The sequence below is a fragment of the Leptinotarsa decemlineata genome, unplaced genomic scaffold (genome assembly GCF_025532065.1).
Source record: "Leptinotarsa decemlineata unplaced genomic scaffold, Ldec_3_MD MMD2_tig00000505_RagTag_RagTag, whole genome shotgun sequence".
Taxonomy (NCBI): Eukaryota; Metazoa; Arthropoda; class Insecta; order Coleoptera; family Chrysomelidae; genus Leptinotarsa; species Leptinotarsa decemlineata.
Genome location: NW_027412549.1, coordinates 16896662 through 16908908, shown reverse-complemented (window position 1 = coordinate 16908908; position 12247 = coordinate 16896662). Strand labels below are relative to the sequence as shown.

At 35.0% G+C, this 12247-nt stretch overlaps 1 protein-coding gene across 1 annotated transcript; it reads right to left on the bottom strand.

Moving 5' to 3' along the window:
• Positions 1–2095: 2095 nt before the first annotated feature.
• Positions 2096–11931, bottom strand: LOC111505479 (cuticle protein 19). The gene is made up of 3 exons (XM_023160294.2): positions 11843–11931; positions 6102–6291; positions 2096–2428 (listed from the first exon to the last, which is right to left on the bottom strand). Exons 1-3 carry the CDS (start codon positions 11852–11854, stop codon positions 2256–2258), a joined length of 375 nt encoding a protein of 124 aa, XP_023016062.2. The 5' UTR covers positions 11855–11931; the 3' UTR covers positions 2096–2255.
• Positions 11932–12247: the final 316 nt, after the last annotated feature.

The following is a 12247-nucleotide window of genomic DNA, read 5'->3' as shown; positions in this document are numbered from 1 at the left end:
TCTTGAGTCTTGACAAGTAACCATTCAAAGAATTCCACTCTACGAGGTAAATCAGTCTCTTTCAAATGTTGGACACAGTAGGACTTGTAGGGATGCCATTTATGCTTATTAAGAATTTGACAAATTGTCACGTAGGGTATACATACCTATCTCCCTTTCAGTCTCGTGCAGAGAAGCATTTGTAAATGCATGAAAGTATCCCAAAACTGTTATACCATTGTCATCATCATCCAGTTTAGTCTTCTTACGAATGATTTTTGGACGGAAGGTTCCATTCAACCTACAGTTTTTTAGTAGTCGATTTATAACATTATTATTCGGCTTCGGATGTTGTGAATATCTTTCATGAAATACTCGGCATGTTCTACTTGCAATTCTATTGCACTCACCATAAATTATTAATAAATTCAAGAAATCTTCATTACTGTAACCTAATCTTGACTTTATTCTATTATAATTGGTAGCTATCACAATCAGTCAAAACCACCAACGAAAGTCTGACGTTAAATAATTGGTTTATTTATTTTTCCAAAGCACACTATTGAAAAATATTAATGTGTACTGTTGTACGTTAGAGACCAATGTATACAAATTGTAACTTTTTCTAAGGTAGGTACATACCAGTTTCGAATTGATTGATCTGAGATAGTTACAAAACTGGATCAAAAAGAAATGTTACTAAGTATAAAAAAAATGTTGAATATCCAAAATAAGTGATGAATTCAAAAAAACGAGCAAGAAAACCACGACAGTTTCCGTTTGAAACAGTTTATCTCGAAAACGGTTCAAAATAGAAATAGTATTATCTGAAAAAAGTTAATCTAAAATTAGATATAGAGCTCAAAAATGTTGAAATATACAGGGTGTAAAATTTGAAAAAATTGGGTTCCACTCATTTTTTCACGAGATCAAAGTATCTGCATTTTTTGAAGACCCTGTATGAGGCAAATGAAAATATGACTCGGAGTGAAGATCCTCATAGTATCACTCCACTCCATTTAAAATTTGATCGTTTCAGTGCAAGAGAGTTCAAGATTATCAGCATTTATAAAAGTTCATGTTTGGTAAAAAAATATCGCAATTAATTTATATCTTCTAAACGGTAATAGATAGGTATAAGGAAATAGTATATGAATTTGTTGAAAACGTGGTAATGAATCATTATGATATTATATACGGGGTGTTTCATTTGAAAAATCAAAGAAGCCGCTACTTCATAGTAGAAGCGACAACGCCGCTTCGTCTGAAATATTTCAGGCGTGTAGGTCATATTGATTTATGCATACTGTGAAATTTTCAGGTTGATCCATTGAATAGTTTGTCAGAAACGGCTAATTAACGCTCATCAAGAAAAGCCCTGTATTGAACCAACCTTCGGTCAATCTACCTCTGTATAATACCAGAGAATTATATTCATTCCAAACAAATCAAAGTAAAATTTATTATTATTTGAACTCTCCCCTATATAGGTGTTGTAAATCCTACAACTCTATATTGAAATCAATAGAAATTGATTCTTGATTTTCTAATTTCCTCGCAACCTTCACCACGTCTCTCAAACGTTCATGCCATCAACATTTTCATATCTAACTATTGTAATTTGCACTGCACTTGATTAGTAACTGTTCATAACATGATATCGCATATTATTTATAACAATCAAATCATTTATTGTTATTTGTAACTCATCATTTGTGAACACTATTTCGGGGTTTGTCTCGTTTTGTATTCCACTAAAAAATAAATCAATAAATAAATACATTCCATGCACCGTTTGTGATTGTTCAATCTCTACCAGGATCATCAAATCCTCGTCCTGGATTATTGTAGGCGTCCACTTCGGGGCTCATATTCCAGGCCAAAATCTCCGTTCGCAAACCAATGTCAAACAGTGCGTTCATTAACACCAATCTTCCGATTGTAATGTTACTTTCCATGTAACGTCACAAACAGCACTCTGTTTCCATTCCAATTTATCAAATTCTTGGAAATGTATCAAGCATTACAATTCAAAAGTTGAACGGTTTTGTTCAGATTTGAGTTGGTTGTTTCCGATGAAACATAGAAATCAATATACGAAAATAAACAACAAACAATTTTATTGAAAGATCTTCAACATTTACTAAAATTGTGACAATATTTCTTTTACAATTCAGAAATTATATATTTCAAGTATATCGGTTCAGAATATCGTGTTAAGCATAAACAAGGCTTCGTATGGCTATTTCTACTCATTTCAAAAGAAATGTCCACCATTAGTGATGACCTAGCGATCCAGTTTCGTAATACGTTCCAGAATGAATCATTTTTTCATGTGGATGAAGTGCATGTCCAGTTTTTTCGACGTTTGCGATAAATCCATGCTTATCATTCGCTATATATGTTACTGTACGGAATGTGCCGTCTGGTTCAGCAATCGAGTAACTTCCTGTGAAAAAAACAAATGGTGAAAAATAATACGAACATTTGTAATATCATTGCAGAAAATGAAAAGCTATAATTTTTGGTCACCAAAAATTGTGCATATTTTGTCATAACAGAATAATATAATGCTTAGGTTTTATTACTATAAAGACATTAACAAGAAGAATTTTGATGTCAAAAATAATAGTTATACGGTTTATTCATTAGAAGTTCACAAGTGCAGTCTTTGTCATTATTGCAATAGTTAAGAAGTTGAAGAATCTTGTAACTGAAATATACTGAGTGACAAAGAAAGGTAAACACCCATTTAAATTGAAAATATTTCAATAATGTTTTATATGTGTACTTATGTTGAGGCAGTAAAAAACTAGTAAAATTTCATCCCCATCGGAAGCTATCCTGACCAGTTTTTTAACTGGCTCTTTTTGTGTGAGCGTTTACCATTTCTCCAATTTTTATTCTCATTTGTGCTTCAACTGTTGAAGAGTTTGTGGTAAAGTGTTTCGTATTGTTAACATTATACCACAAGTGCAAAGAATTCGTCGTATTCCTCAACTTAGTGATTTTGAGAGAGGACGAATTGTTGGCCTTCGTGAGGCTGGTTTTTCAGTTAGAGAAATTTCAAGAAGAACCAATAGATCTTTGCGTCCCATTCTGAGATGTTATCAGGCATAGACCCAAGAAGGACAAGAACACATAGCTAGGGGCGCCTGTCGTCGCAGGGGAAGAACAGTGCATGATGATTGCTGATTAAGTGATTTGAAGAACACGGAAGGGTCGTTGGAATGCGCAAGAAGTTTCAGACTTTTTTCTTATCGTTCCCATTGGTTGTTGCCACTGACTCTCGAGTATCGACGCAACGAATTGCACTGGAGACAGAAGAAATTGGGATCAACAGTGGAACCGCGTATTCTCCAGTAATAAATCTCGCTTTTGTTTGGGTATGCACGGTGGACGAGCAAGAGTAAGTGAGTGGAGAGGCATGTTCACCATACTGTTGGTTTAATGATATGGAGTGCAATTGCATATAGCAGGACACCTTTAGGCTTCATAAGAGGCAATATAACAGCTCTTCGTTACATTCACTAAGTAGTGGAGCCTCAAGTCCTTCCATATCTTGAGACCATTGAGAACCTCATATTTCAACAAGACATGTGTGGGATATTCTTGGTCGCAGACTGCTGAATTTACAACAGCTCCCACAGACTTTGGCAGCACATGAGTTAGACATGAGTTAGATATGAGTTAATAATAGGGTGGAATGATATATCCCAACTGGATACAGACCGCCTTATCAGGTCAATACTCAGATGTATCCACGAGTGTATAATACATCGAGGAGCTGCAATACACTACACAATGAAAATGATAAATAAATTGCATGAATTGGACTTCGAATTGCTTCCGAATCCACCTTCCCTTCAGATTTAGTCCCTATCGACTTTATCCTGTTCTCAAGAGAATGCTTGCTGGAAAGAAGTCGAATCGTACTATAAAAATGGTAACAGAAAATTATGTGACCACTATAATTGATGTATCGCCTCGAAGACAATCATATTGGATAACTAACCGTATGGATGTTATACATTGTGTCAATGTGAATCGAGCAGAGTAGTCTCTTCCTGATGCCATGAAGTCGTGATGTTAAGGAACAGATGAGTATTTCCTCTTGTAGAAATATACAAAATAGTGTTGAATGGGTTATAAAAATACGTCGTTTTTCAAAGCAGAAAACTTGGTTGTTTTTCAATTGAAGATACGTTCGAAGAAACCATTGTATGGCGAAATACGTGTTGCGTTTTTGTGAAACTGTTCAGTGAAAATCTCACAATGAAGTGTTTTTTGAATACGTTCCAAGTGAATGAAATTTTAATTTCAAGACTCTTCATGCATTGAGTTGTGTAGGAAATCGATGAAGTGTACGGAAAATTTGAGCAGCAGCCAGCACCAACAGAAGAGGTCTGATTTGACGAAACGGCAACGCCCATCCGCACGCTTCACAAATCACTGTCCAAAAATTGAACTAATTGAGCGTCAAAGTTCTGTCCCAACCACCATACTACCCAGACCTCTCGCCAACCGACCTTTTATACATTTCGATAATTTTCTCACCGGTAGAACCAATCAGGACCAAGCCAAGAAGGTCTTCGTTGACTTTGTCGAATCCTGAGCACCTAATTTTCATACTGAAGGAGTCAATAGACTTTTGTTACGTTGGCAAAAGTGCACTGATCCAAATGGCGCTCATTTCGATCGAATTAAATATTTATTCATTGAAACGATAGGCTACCTTTTATGTTTCTGGATTTGGCAACCCCAGTGTTGCAATCTGGCAACTGACAGTTCTATCGTAAAGTTGCTTAGACATACTAAGAACGTTTTGACATACGCGCTATTTGTGTTGTTTACAGTAACTTAAAGATTCATCCCGGCCCAAAAATGGAATTGAATCGTGAACATTCTCGTGAGATTATTTTTTACAGCTTTCGAGGTGGATTAACTCAGCAACAGTGCATGGATGAACTCAATTCAATTTTTGGCGATGAAACCTCATCAAGGACCAATGTTTATCGATGGTATGGTGAATTCAATCGTGGTCGTAGTTTAGTCCAAGACGAATTCCGTGAAGGTCGTCCAAAATCAGTTGTTGTTCCGATAACCATTGATGCTGTGTGCGAATTGATATTGCAAGATCGTCATGTGACCTATCGTGATATTGAGACAACCTTAGGCATAAGTGGGACCAGCATATATGCAATTTTGCATAAAATATTTGATTGTCAAAAAAATTTGTTCGCGTTGGATCCCACACAATTTGTCAATCGCTCAAAAAAAGGCTTGTGTTGATTGGTCGAAGGAAATGCTCAAAAAATATGATTGCGGTGCTTTAAAACACGTCTATGGCATTGTGACAGGTGATGAATCGTGGATTTACGTGTATGATCCCGAGAGTAAACAGCAGTCGACTGTATGGGTGTTTCAAGAAGAACCAAATCCAACAAAAGTTGCTCACGTACGAAGTACTTCCAAGCAAATGGTCGCCTGTTGTCGCATGTCGCAACCGTACCACTAGAACAACGCAGAACACTCAATTCTGAGTGGTACACAACCATTTGTTTGCTAGTTGTCTCCCAAGAAATCAGAAAAACCAACCTCCGAAGACGGATCATTCTTTATCACGACAGTCCGAGCTCTCACACATCGGCTCAAACAACTGCATTTTTAGCACCCAAAACATCGATTTGATGAGTCATCCACCGTATAGTACTGACTTGACACCAAATGACTTCTTTTTATTCCCGCACGTGAAAAACAAACTGAGAGATCAACGTTTTTCGACACCTGAAGAAGCGGTTGCTGCATTCAGAATGCATGTTTTGGAGATACCTCAATCAGAGTGGCAGAACTGCTTCGACAATTGGTTCAAACGCATGCAAAAGTGTATAGATCTTCATGGGGAATATTTTGAAAAACAATATTGTTCACTATTGTTCCCGAAATATAAAAGGAAACCCTTGTATATTACAGTTTGAAGTGGACTCATAAAAATGAACAAAACAACCCGAACTCATTCTGAACTATATTCATGTGTAAGACGATTCACTGATGTTTCATTCTAGATTTGTGATTATTCAATACTTTGATTGGAAGTGAACAAATAATTCTCAATTGATTACCTTTCACTGTATCACCATCTCTTTCTTCATATTGTGATTTATTGTCTCCTGTGAAGGGGTCATTAACTCCGTAGTTGAATTTGTACTTGGGGTAAGCGTAATAATCTATGTATGATGACTTCACGGGATATTGTAGTGGAAATTGAATGCCAGCTTGAGACAGTGCTACGTAGCACAAAATGATGAAAATCTGCAGATCAAAATACTTACTGTTTGAGAATCCTCAACACATCTCTTATAACAAAAAAAAAGATAAGATATTTATTCACCTTGAAAAATTTTCACAAAAAAACAGCATGTGACAATAGTCACACAGCTGTTTTTTGTTCAGGTACGTCACAAACTACAAAAAATATTTCATTATAAAAAATATGTTAGTGTATGACAAATTCGATATTTACATATGTAAAACCAGTCACACTTATACATATATGAATAGTTTTAAATTTGTATGCACTTTCCAACATGAAAACCCAATATCTTAACTGTTGTTTCATCGTCGAGCGCTTGCCTATTTTTTGTGAAAGTGATGTTCTTTGTTCAATTTTTGTTTAGAGACATAACGTTTGAATTTGTAAAGATTTCAATTTTCAATGTTTCCTCTGACTTACGTTTTATCACGCTCAAGTTTTTATTCTGTAACAGAAGGGTAGAGTCGTCTGAATACATAAAAACATCAGCGATATCAATAAATGCTGGTAAGTCGTTTATGTGAATGATGAACAATAGGGGACCTAGCACTGAGCCCTGAGGCACCCCATTTTGACTAAGCAAAGTTATATTGAAAATATAGTTTCAGCTTACTATTTGGCCATCTTTCCTGAAAATTTGTACGGAGCTTACATCACTTCAAATGCTGAAAAATTTAATTTGTCATTCGAATATTATGTGAAACAACTTCCTGACAAAAAATAGCACCGCTCTGGATTGAATAATTCCATACAAACTATCTCTTCTTGTGTTTGTAGATTTTATGCTGGAAAAATCCTTATTTGTTTACTCTGTAGTAAATGTTCAAGAGGTATCAAAAACATATGTGATTTTCTGGAACTTCAACTAGCGTTTCCTAATATGACTAATAACCAGTACGTGCAAGGCTTATTGTTAAATCATCTGAAAATGGAACTTTTTACGGGTGATGATCAACTGTATTGCCAAACATGCGCCAAACTAACTGACAATTATGAGGAAACAAGTATAGCTGAGTCACCAGTCATTCAAGTGATAACACTGATGATCTTCAAACATGTCTCAACCTCAAACGGAAGCACCAAACTCTTACGAAGGTTCGAAATAGATGAACACTTCAATCTAGCAGATCACCATTATGATCTTCATGCAGTCCTTGTTCACTGTGGTTCTGGCGTTGAATCTGATCATTATCACGTCTTGGTCAAAGACGAAACGGACTAGTTTAAGTTTGACGATAGTTGTGTCACTGAGTGCTCTGGCGATGTATTGAATTTATTGGAGTCTCTGGAGAAACCCTACATTTTGTTTTATGAGAGAGAATATTGGCAGATCAAGATCTTCAGATGATTTGGTGCTCTAGGTTTTTCCGTGTTCTCCTGCAGCTGAAAAAGCAAATGCACCACTGGAATCAATGAAGTCGCCCCGGATCGCCAATTAATTTTTGTTGTTTCAGAATTGCATGATTTGTATCATTTTCTTATAAACTATAATAAATGAAAACTACAGAGGAATAAGTCTTCTATCAAGCTTCAGCAAGCTTCATGAATCGAATATAAGAAATCAACTGCTTTCATTTTCAACTATGAATAAGTCGCTATCTTCAAGTCAGCATGGTTTCACAAATTGCAGAAGTACTGAAACTGCTTCATATACTTTTCAAGAAAATGTAATAACAGCCTTGGATGGAAAAGTTCAGATTTGTGGGCAATTCATTGACTTTTGTCGGGTCTTCGATTGTGTTAATCATGACCTATTATTGATTAGGCTTGAGCGATATGGTATGAGGGGTGTAGCATTGAATTTAATGAAATCATACTCAACTGATCGATCCCAGAGTGTAATCATCAACACAACTCAGAAGCAATATATCATTGTTGAGCAGGGAGTTCCCCAAGGCTCAATTCTTGGACCTTTGTTATTTTTAATCTATGTTAATGATCTCATTAATTTCCTCCTTGACATCTCTAAAGTCCAAGTAATATCATATGCTGATGATACAAATCTACTCATAACTGGTGAAGATACTACTGAACTTGTGATAACATCAGAAATGGTATACAATAAAATAATGAAGTGGTCCAGAATAAATCATCTAACGGTAAATGTATCTAAAACCTCTTTGATGAAATTTACTTTGAGGGGAACTATGGAACAGTTTGAAATTTTTAAGGACAATGACATGAATGTATATGCTAGTGAAATGACTAAGTTGCTTGGACTAACAATCGACTATAAAGTGTGCTGGCAACCACACGTCGATATACTTTGTGAAAAGTTAAGAAAAAATTGCTATGCGTTGAAGTTCTCATCAAATCATTGCCACGAAAACATACTATTAATCGTTTATTATGCAAACATCAACTGTCATCTGCGATATGGTATTTTTAACTCGACTACTTGTACCTTATGGTCACGTGTTTTCGCTCTGCAAAAATTTACTGAGAGAGGCTTTTAGCGACTAAAGATCTTAACTTTGACAGGCTTGTTCTGTATGAACTGTGTATATACAGTGTGTAACAACGAAAACTTAACAGAGCCATTTTTGAATATGAAAAGTAAGATTTTTAAAAAAAGCTCAGACACGTCGATTTCTAATTGGAGGGAGATACCTTTCAGACTAATCAGGTTTTTTGTAGTACGCACCCCCTCGGAGGGGTGCGTCCGACGACCCTTATTTAGATAGGGAAAGTAGGTCGAGTGGCACCTTGTTTTAAAGGTCTTTTGAATACCTTTACATCTCTTTTGAAAGAAAATTTTTGTAATGATCAGTTTTCGAGATAATTTGAAGTTAAAATTGCCATGTTAATAATACATTAGACAGACCACTCGGTAACTTGTATGCCTAAATAAAAAAAAATTCAAGCAGTTCTTCTTATCAGTTTTTTGTTACATAAAATCCCTTTTTTAAATCGATACCCACTCCTTTTCTTCCAGTTTTCATTAGTACATCGTTCGATTGTTTTATTTAAACGGGTCGTGTATTGTTATTTGTAAAAAAATGCCTTACACTACTGCTGAAAGGGTTTCAGTTATTGTTTTATTTTTTGGCATCGACCAGAATGCTAATAGAACATCAATTTTATTTAACGAGCAAAACCCTGGTAAACAGCTAAGCAGAAATCACGTTCTGGATTTGGTCACAAAATTCAGGGAGACAGGTTCGGTTTTAAATAAGAAAAGGAATGTTCAGAGAAGGGTAGTGAATGACGATAATGCGATTGGAGTGATTGGTCAAGTCATCGCCAATCCCAGGTTAAATACCAGAGGTTTATCAGCAATGGCCGGAATAAGCCATATGAGCGCATGGAGAATCCTTAAAAACCACAAATTCCATCCTTACAAAATTAAACTTGTTTATGAACTCAATGAGGATGATTTTGACCGAAGACATGAGTTTTGTGAGGGCATGAGTGAGAGATTGATGCAAAATCCCGAGCTGGTTTATAACATCTGTTTTTCGGACGAAAGCTCATTTTATTTAAATGCTTGCGTGAACCGTCACAATTGCCGTTATTGGTCGGATGAAAACCCAAGACATTACGCAGAAATACATACCCAACATCCCCAAAAGTTGAATGTCTGGGCCGGAATATTAGGCAATCATATTATAGGTCCATTTTTCATTGATTGAAATTTACCCGGTGATTCTTATTTACAACTTCTTGAAGAGGCAATACAACCTCGTATAGTTGAAATAATTGAACAGGATCCAAGATGTCAAGATGAATTTATCCCTTTTCAACAAGACGGTGCATCACCCCATTATGCCCAGCAGGTTCGAAATTTTTTGAATGATCATTTCGAAAGACAATGGATTGGCAGAAGAGGTCCAATTGAATGGCCAGCACGATCACCAGATTTAACACCACTGGACTATTTTTTGTGGGGATACTTAAAGTCTAAAGTTTATGCTACACATTCAGCCAATTTGGATGAATTACGTCGTAGAATTATTGATGAATGCCGAGCTATAACTCCTGAGATGTTGAATAACGTAAGAGCAAAATTCGAACAAAATCTTTATTGTTGCATGGAGCAAAATGGCGCACATTTTGAACATTTACCCTAAATTTCCTACGTGAGTTACCCTTATTGGGTGTTATTTTTTTGGTGTGCTTTAAAAACAATTATTGGGATTTATTAACCCTGAAACAGTTTTTCAAACTTTTCTGTCATCAGCATTCAAGGAAATCAGCAGGTTGTATTCGTTGTGTAGGTAAGTTTTTAGTATGATTCACTTTCTCATCAGAAGTATAAAATAGCCACGTCAAAAGGCAACCTTCATAAGGGGGTGCCACTCAATTCACCTAAAATATAAGGGTGGTAACCAACCCCACCCCCCGAAAAAATCTTCTCGTGATAAACAAATAATTCTTACTTTTTTACGAAATCAAATGGACACGTATTAGCAGGTTGTCATGAAAAGCAAAAATTAATTTTTATATGAAAGTTATGAACGTAAATTGTACCTTAAAAACAATTTGATTTATTTTAAAAAGAGTTGAACTCAATAAAAATACATTTAAATCTTCAAATTATTTCGAAAACTAATCGTTACAAAAATTTTCTTTTAACAGAGATGTGAAGGTATTCGAAAGACCATTCAAAACAAGGTGCCACTCAACCTACTTTCCCTATCTAAATAAGGGTCGTCGGACGCACCCCTCCGAGGGGGTGCGTACTATAAAAGATCTGAGTAGTCTGAAAGGTGTCCCCCTTTAATTAGAAATCGACGTGTCCGAGGTTTTTTAAAAAAATCTTACTTTTTATATTCAAAAATGGCTCTGTTAAGTTTTCGTTGTTGCACACTGTATGTATACAAACATAAAGATAAATTCTTCAATAGAACAGATAATAAATATGACACTTGATTCAGAAATTTTCTTGTGCCTGCTGTGCATAGAACTAACCTATACCAAAAAAGTCACTTATATAACTTTGTAATCACCTTGATGTCGCTCCAAATATTAATATTTTTAAATCCAGACTTGAAGCATTTCTCATTGAGAAGAACTTTTATAGTATTATTGAATTTATGACATAATACTATATTTAATGAAGATGTTTTCTTGTTGGCAATACATATGTTATATTTGTGCTGTTGTTTTTCAACTGACAGTTGTCAATCATACTATGACACTTTTGACCTTTTTCTAATATGTTCTTGTTGTGTCTATTTTAATTAAGTCGGTAGCTTCTATGAATTTTTCATATTTCTATATAATTATATATTTGAGTTATTTTATATTAATAACGTATGACTGTGTTCATATCACTCAAATTCATTTCTATATTAATTATGACGTTTTTTGTCAGTTACTGCTGAAATGTATTCATACATTTATGCTTTTTACTGAAAAATAAAGATTTATTATTATTACTATTATTAAATATGACTATATCACTTATATAAAAAAAATATTGGAAAATCTAATGTGCCATTTAAATGTGTGGAACAACCATCGAAGACGAAAAAGATATCACTACACTTTCCACAATTTTCCAAAATTTTGCACCTCAACATCACTCAACTCTAATTCATAATTTACCTTAATAGACATGATGAACTGACGATCGTTAATCAAAGAATCACTAACTGGAATCCTAATAAAGTAGCTCCTTATATAGAAAAATAATATATCGCGAAACAATGATCGATATCGCAGTAGGAATATAATCGAAAGTATTGCTCAAATTTATAACCCCTCATTACAAAAGTACTTGCATAGTTTGGATTTCTCTCAATCATTAAAGTGTAACGCATTACGGGAATATCTTCAATTCTTGATACATCAGTACCGATTAAAAAACCATAATATATTATTATTATTACTCATAATTCGATTTATTAATTACCTTCGAGTATAAGAAACAATGGTGTTTGGAAATACATATTATCAAGCCAGGGTTGAGACAAAGCGATTTCATTATGTATTGTTGTTAACATGTTTCTT

Coding starts and splice junctions, on each gene's coding strand:
- LOC111505479 (XM_023160294.2), bottom strand. Junction 2,429..6,101: donor AGATGGTGATACAGTGAAAG/GTAATCAATTGA, acceptor TTTTTTTCACAG/GAAGTTACTCGATTGCTGAA.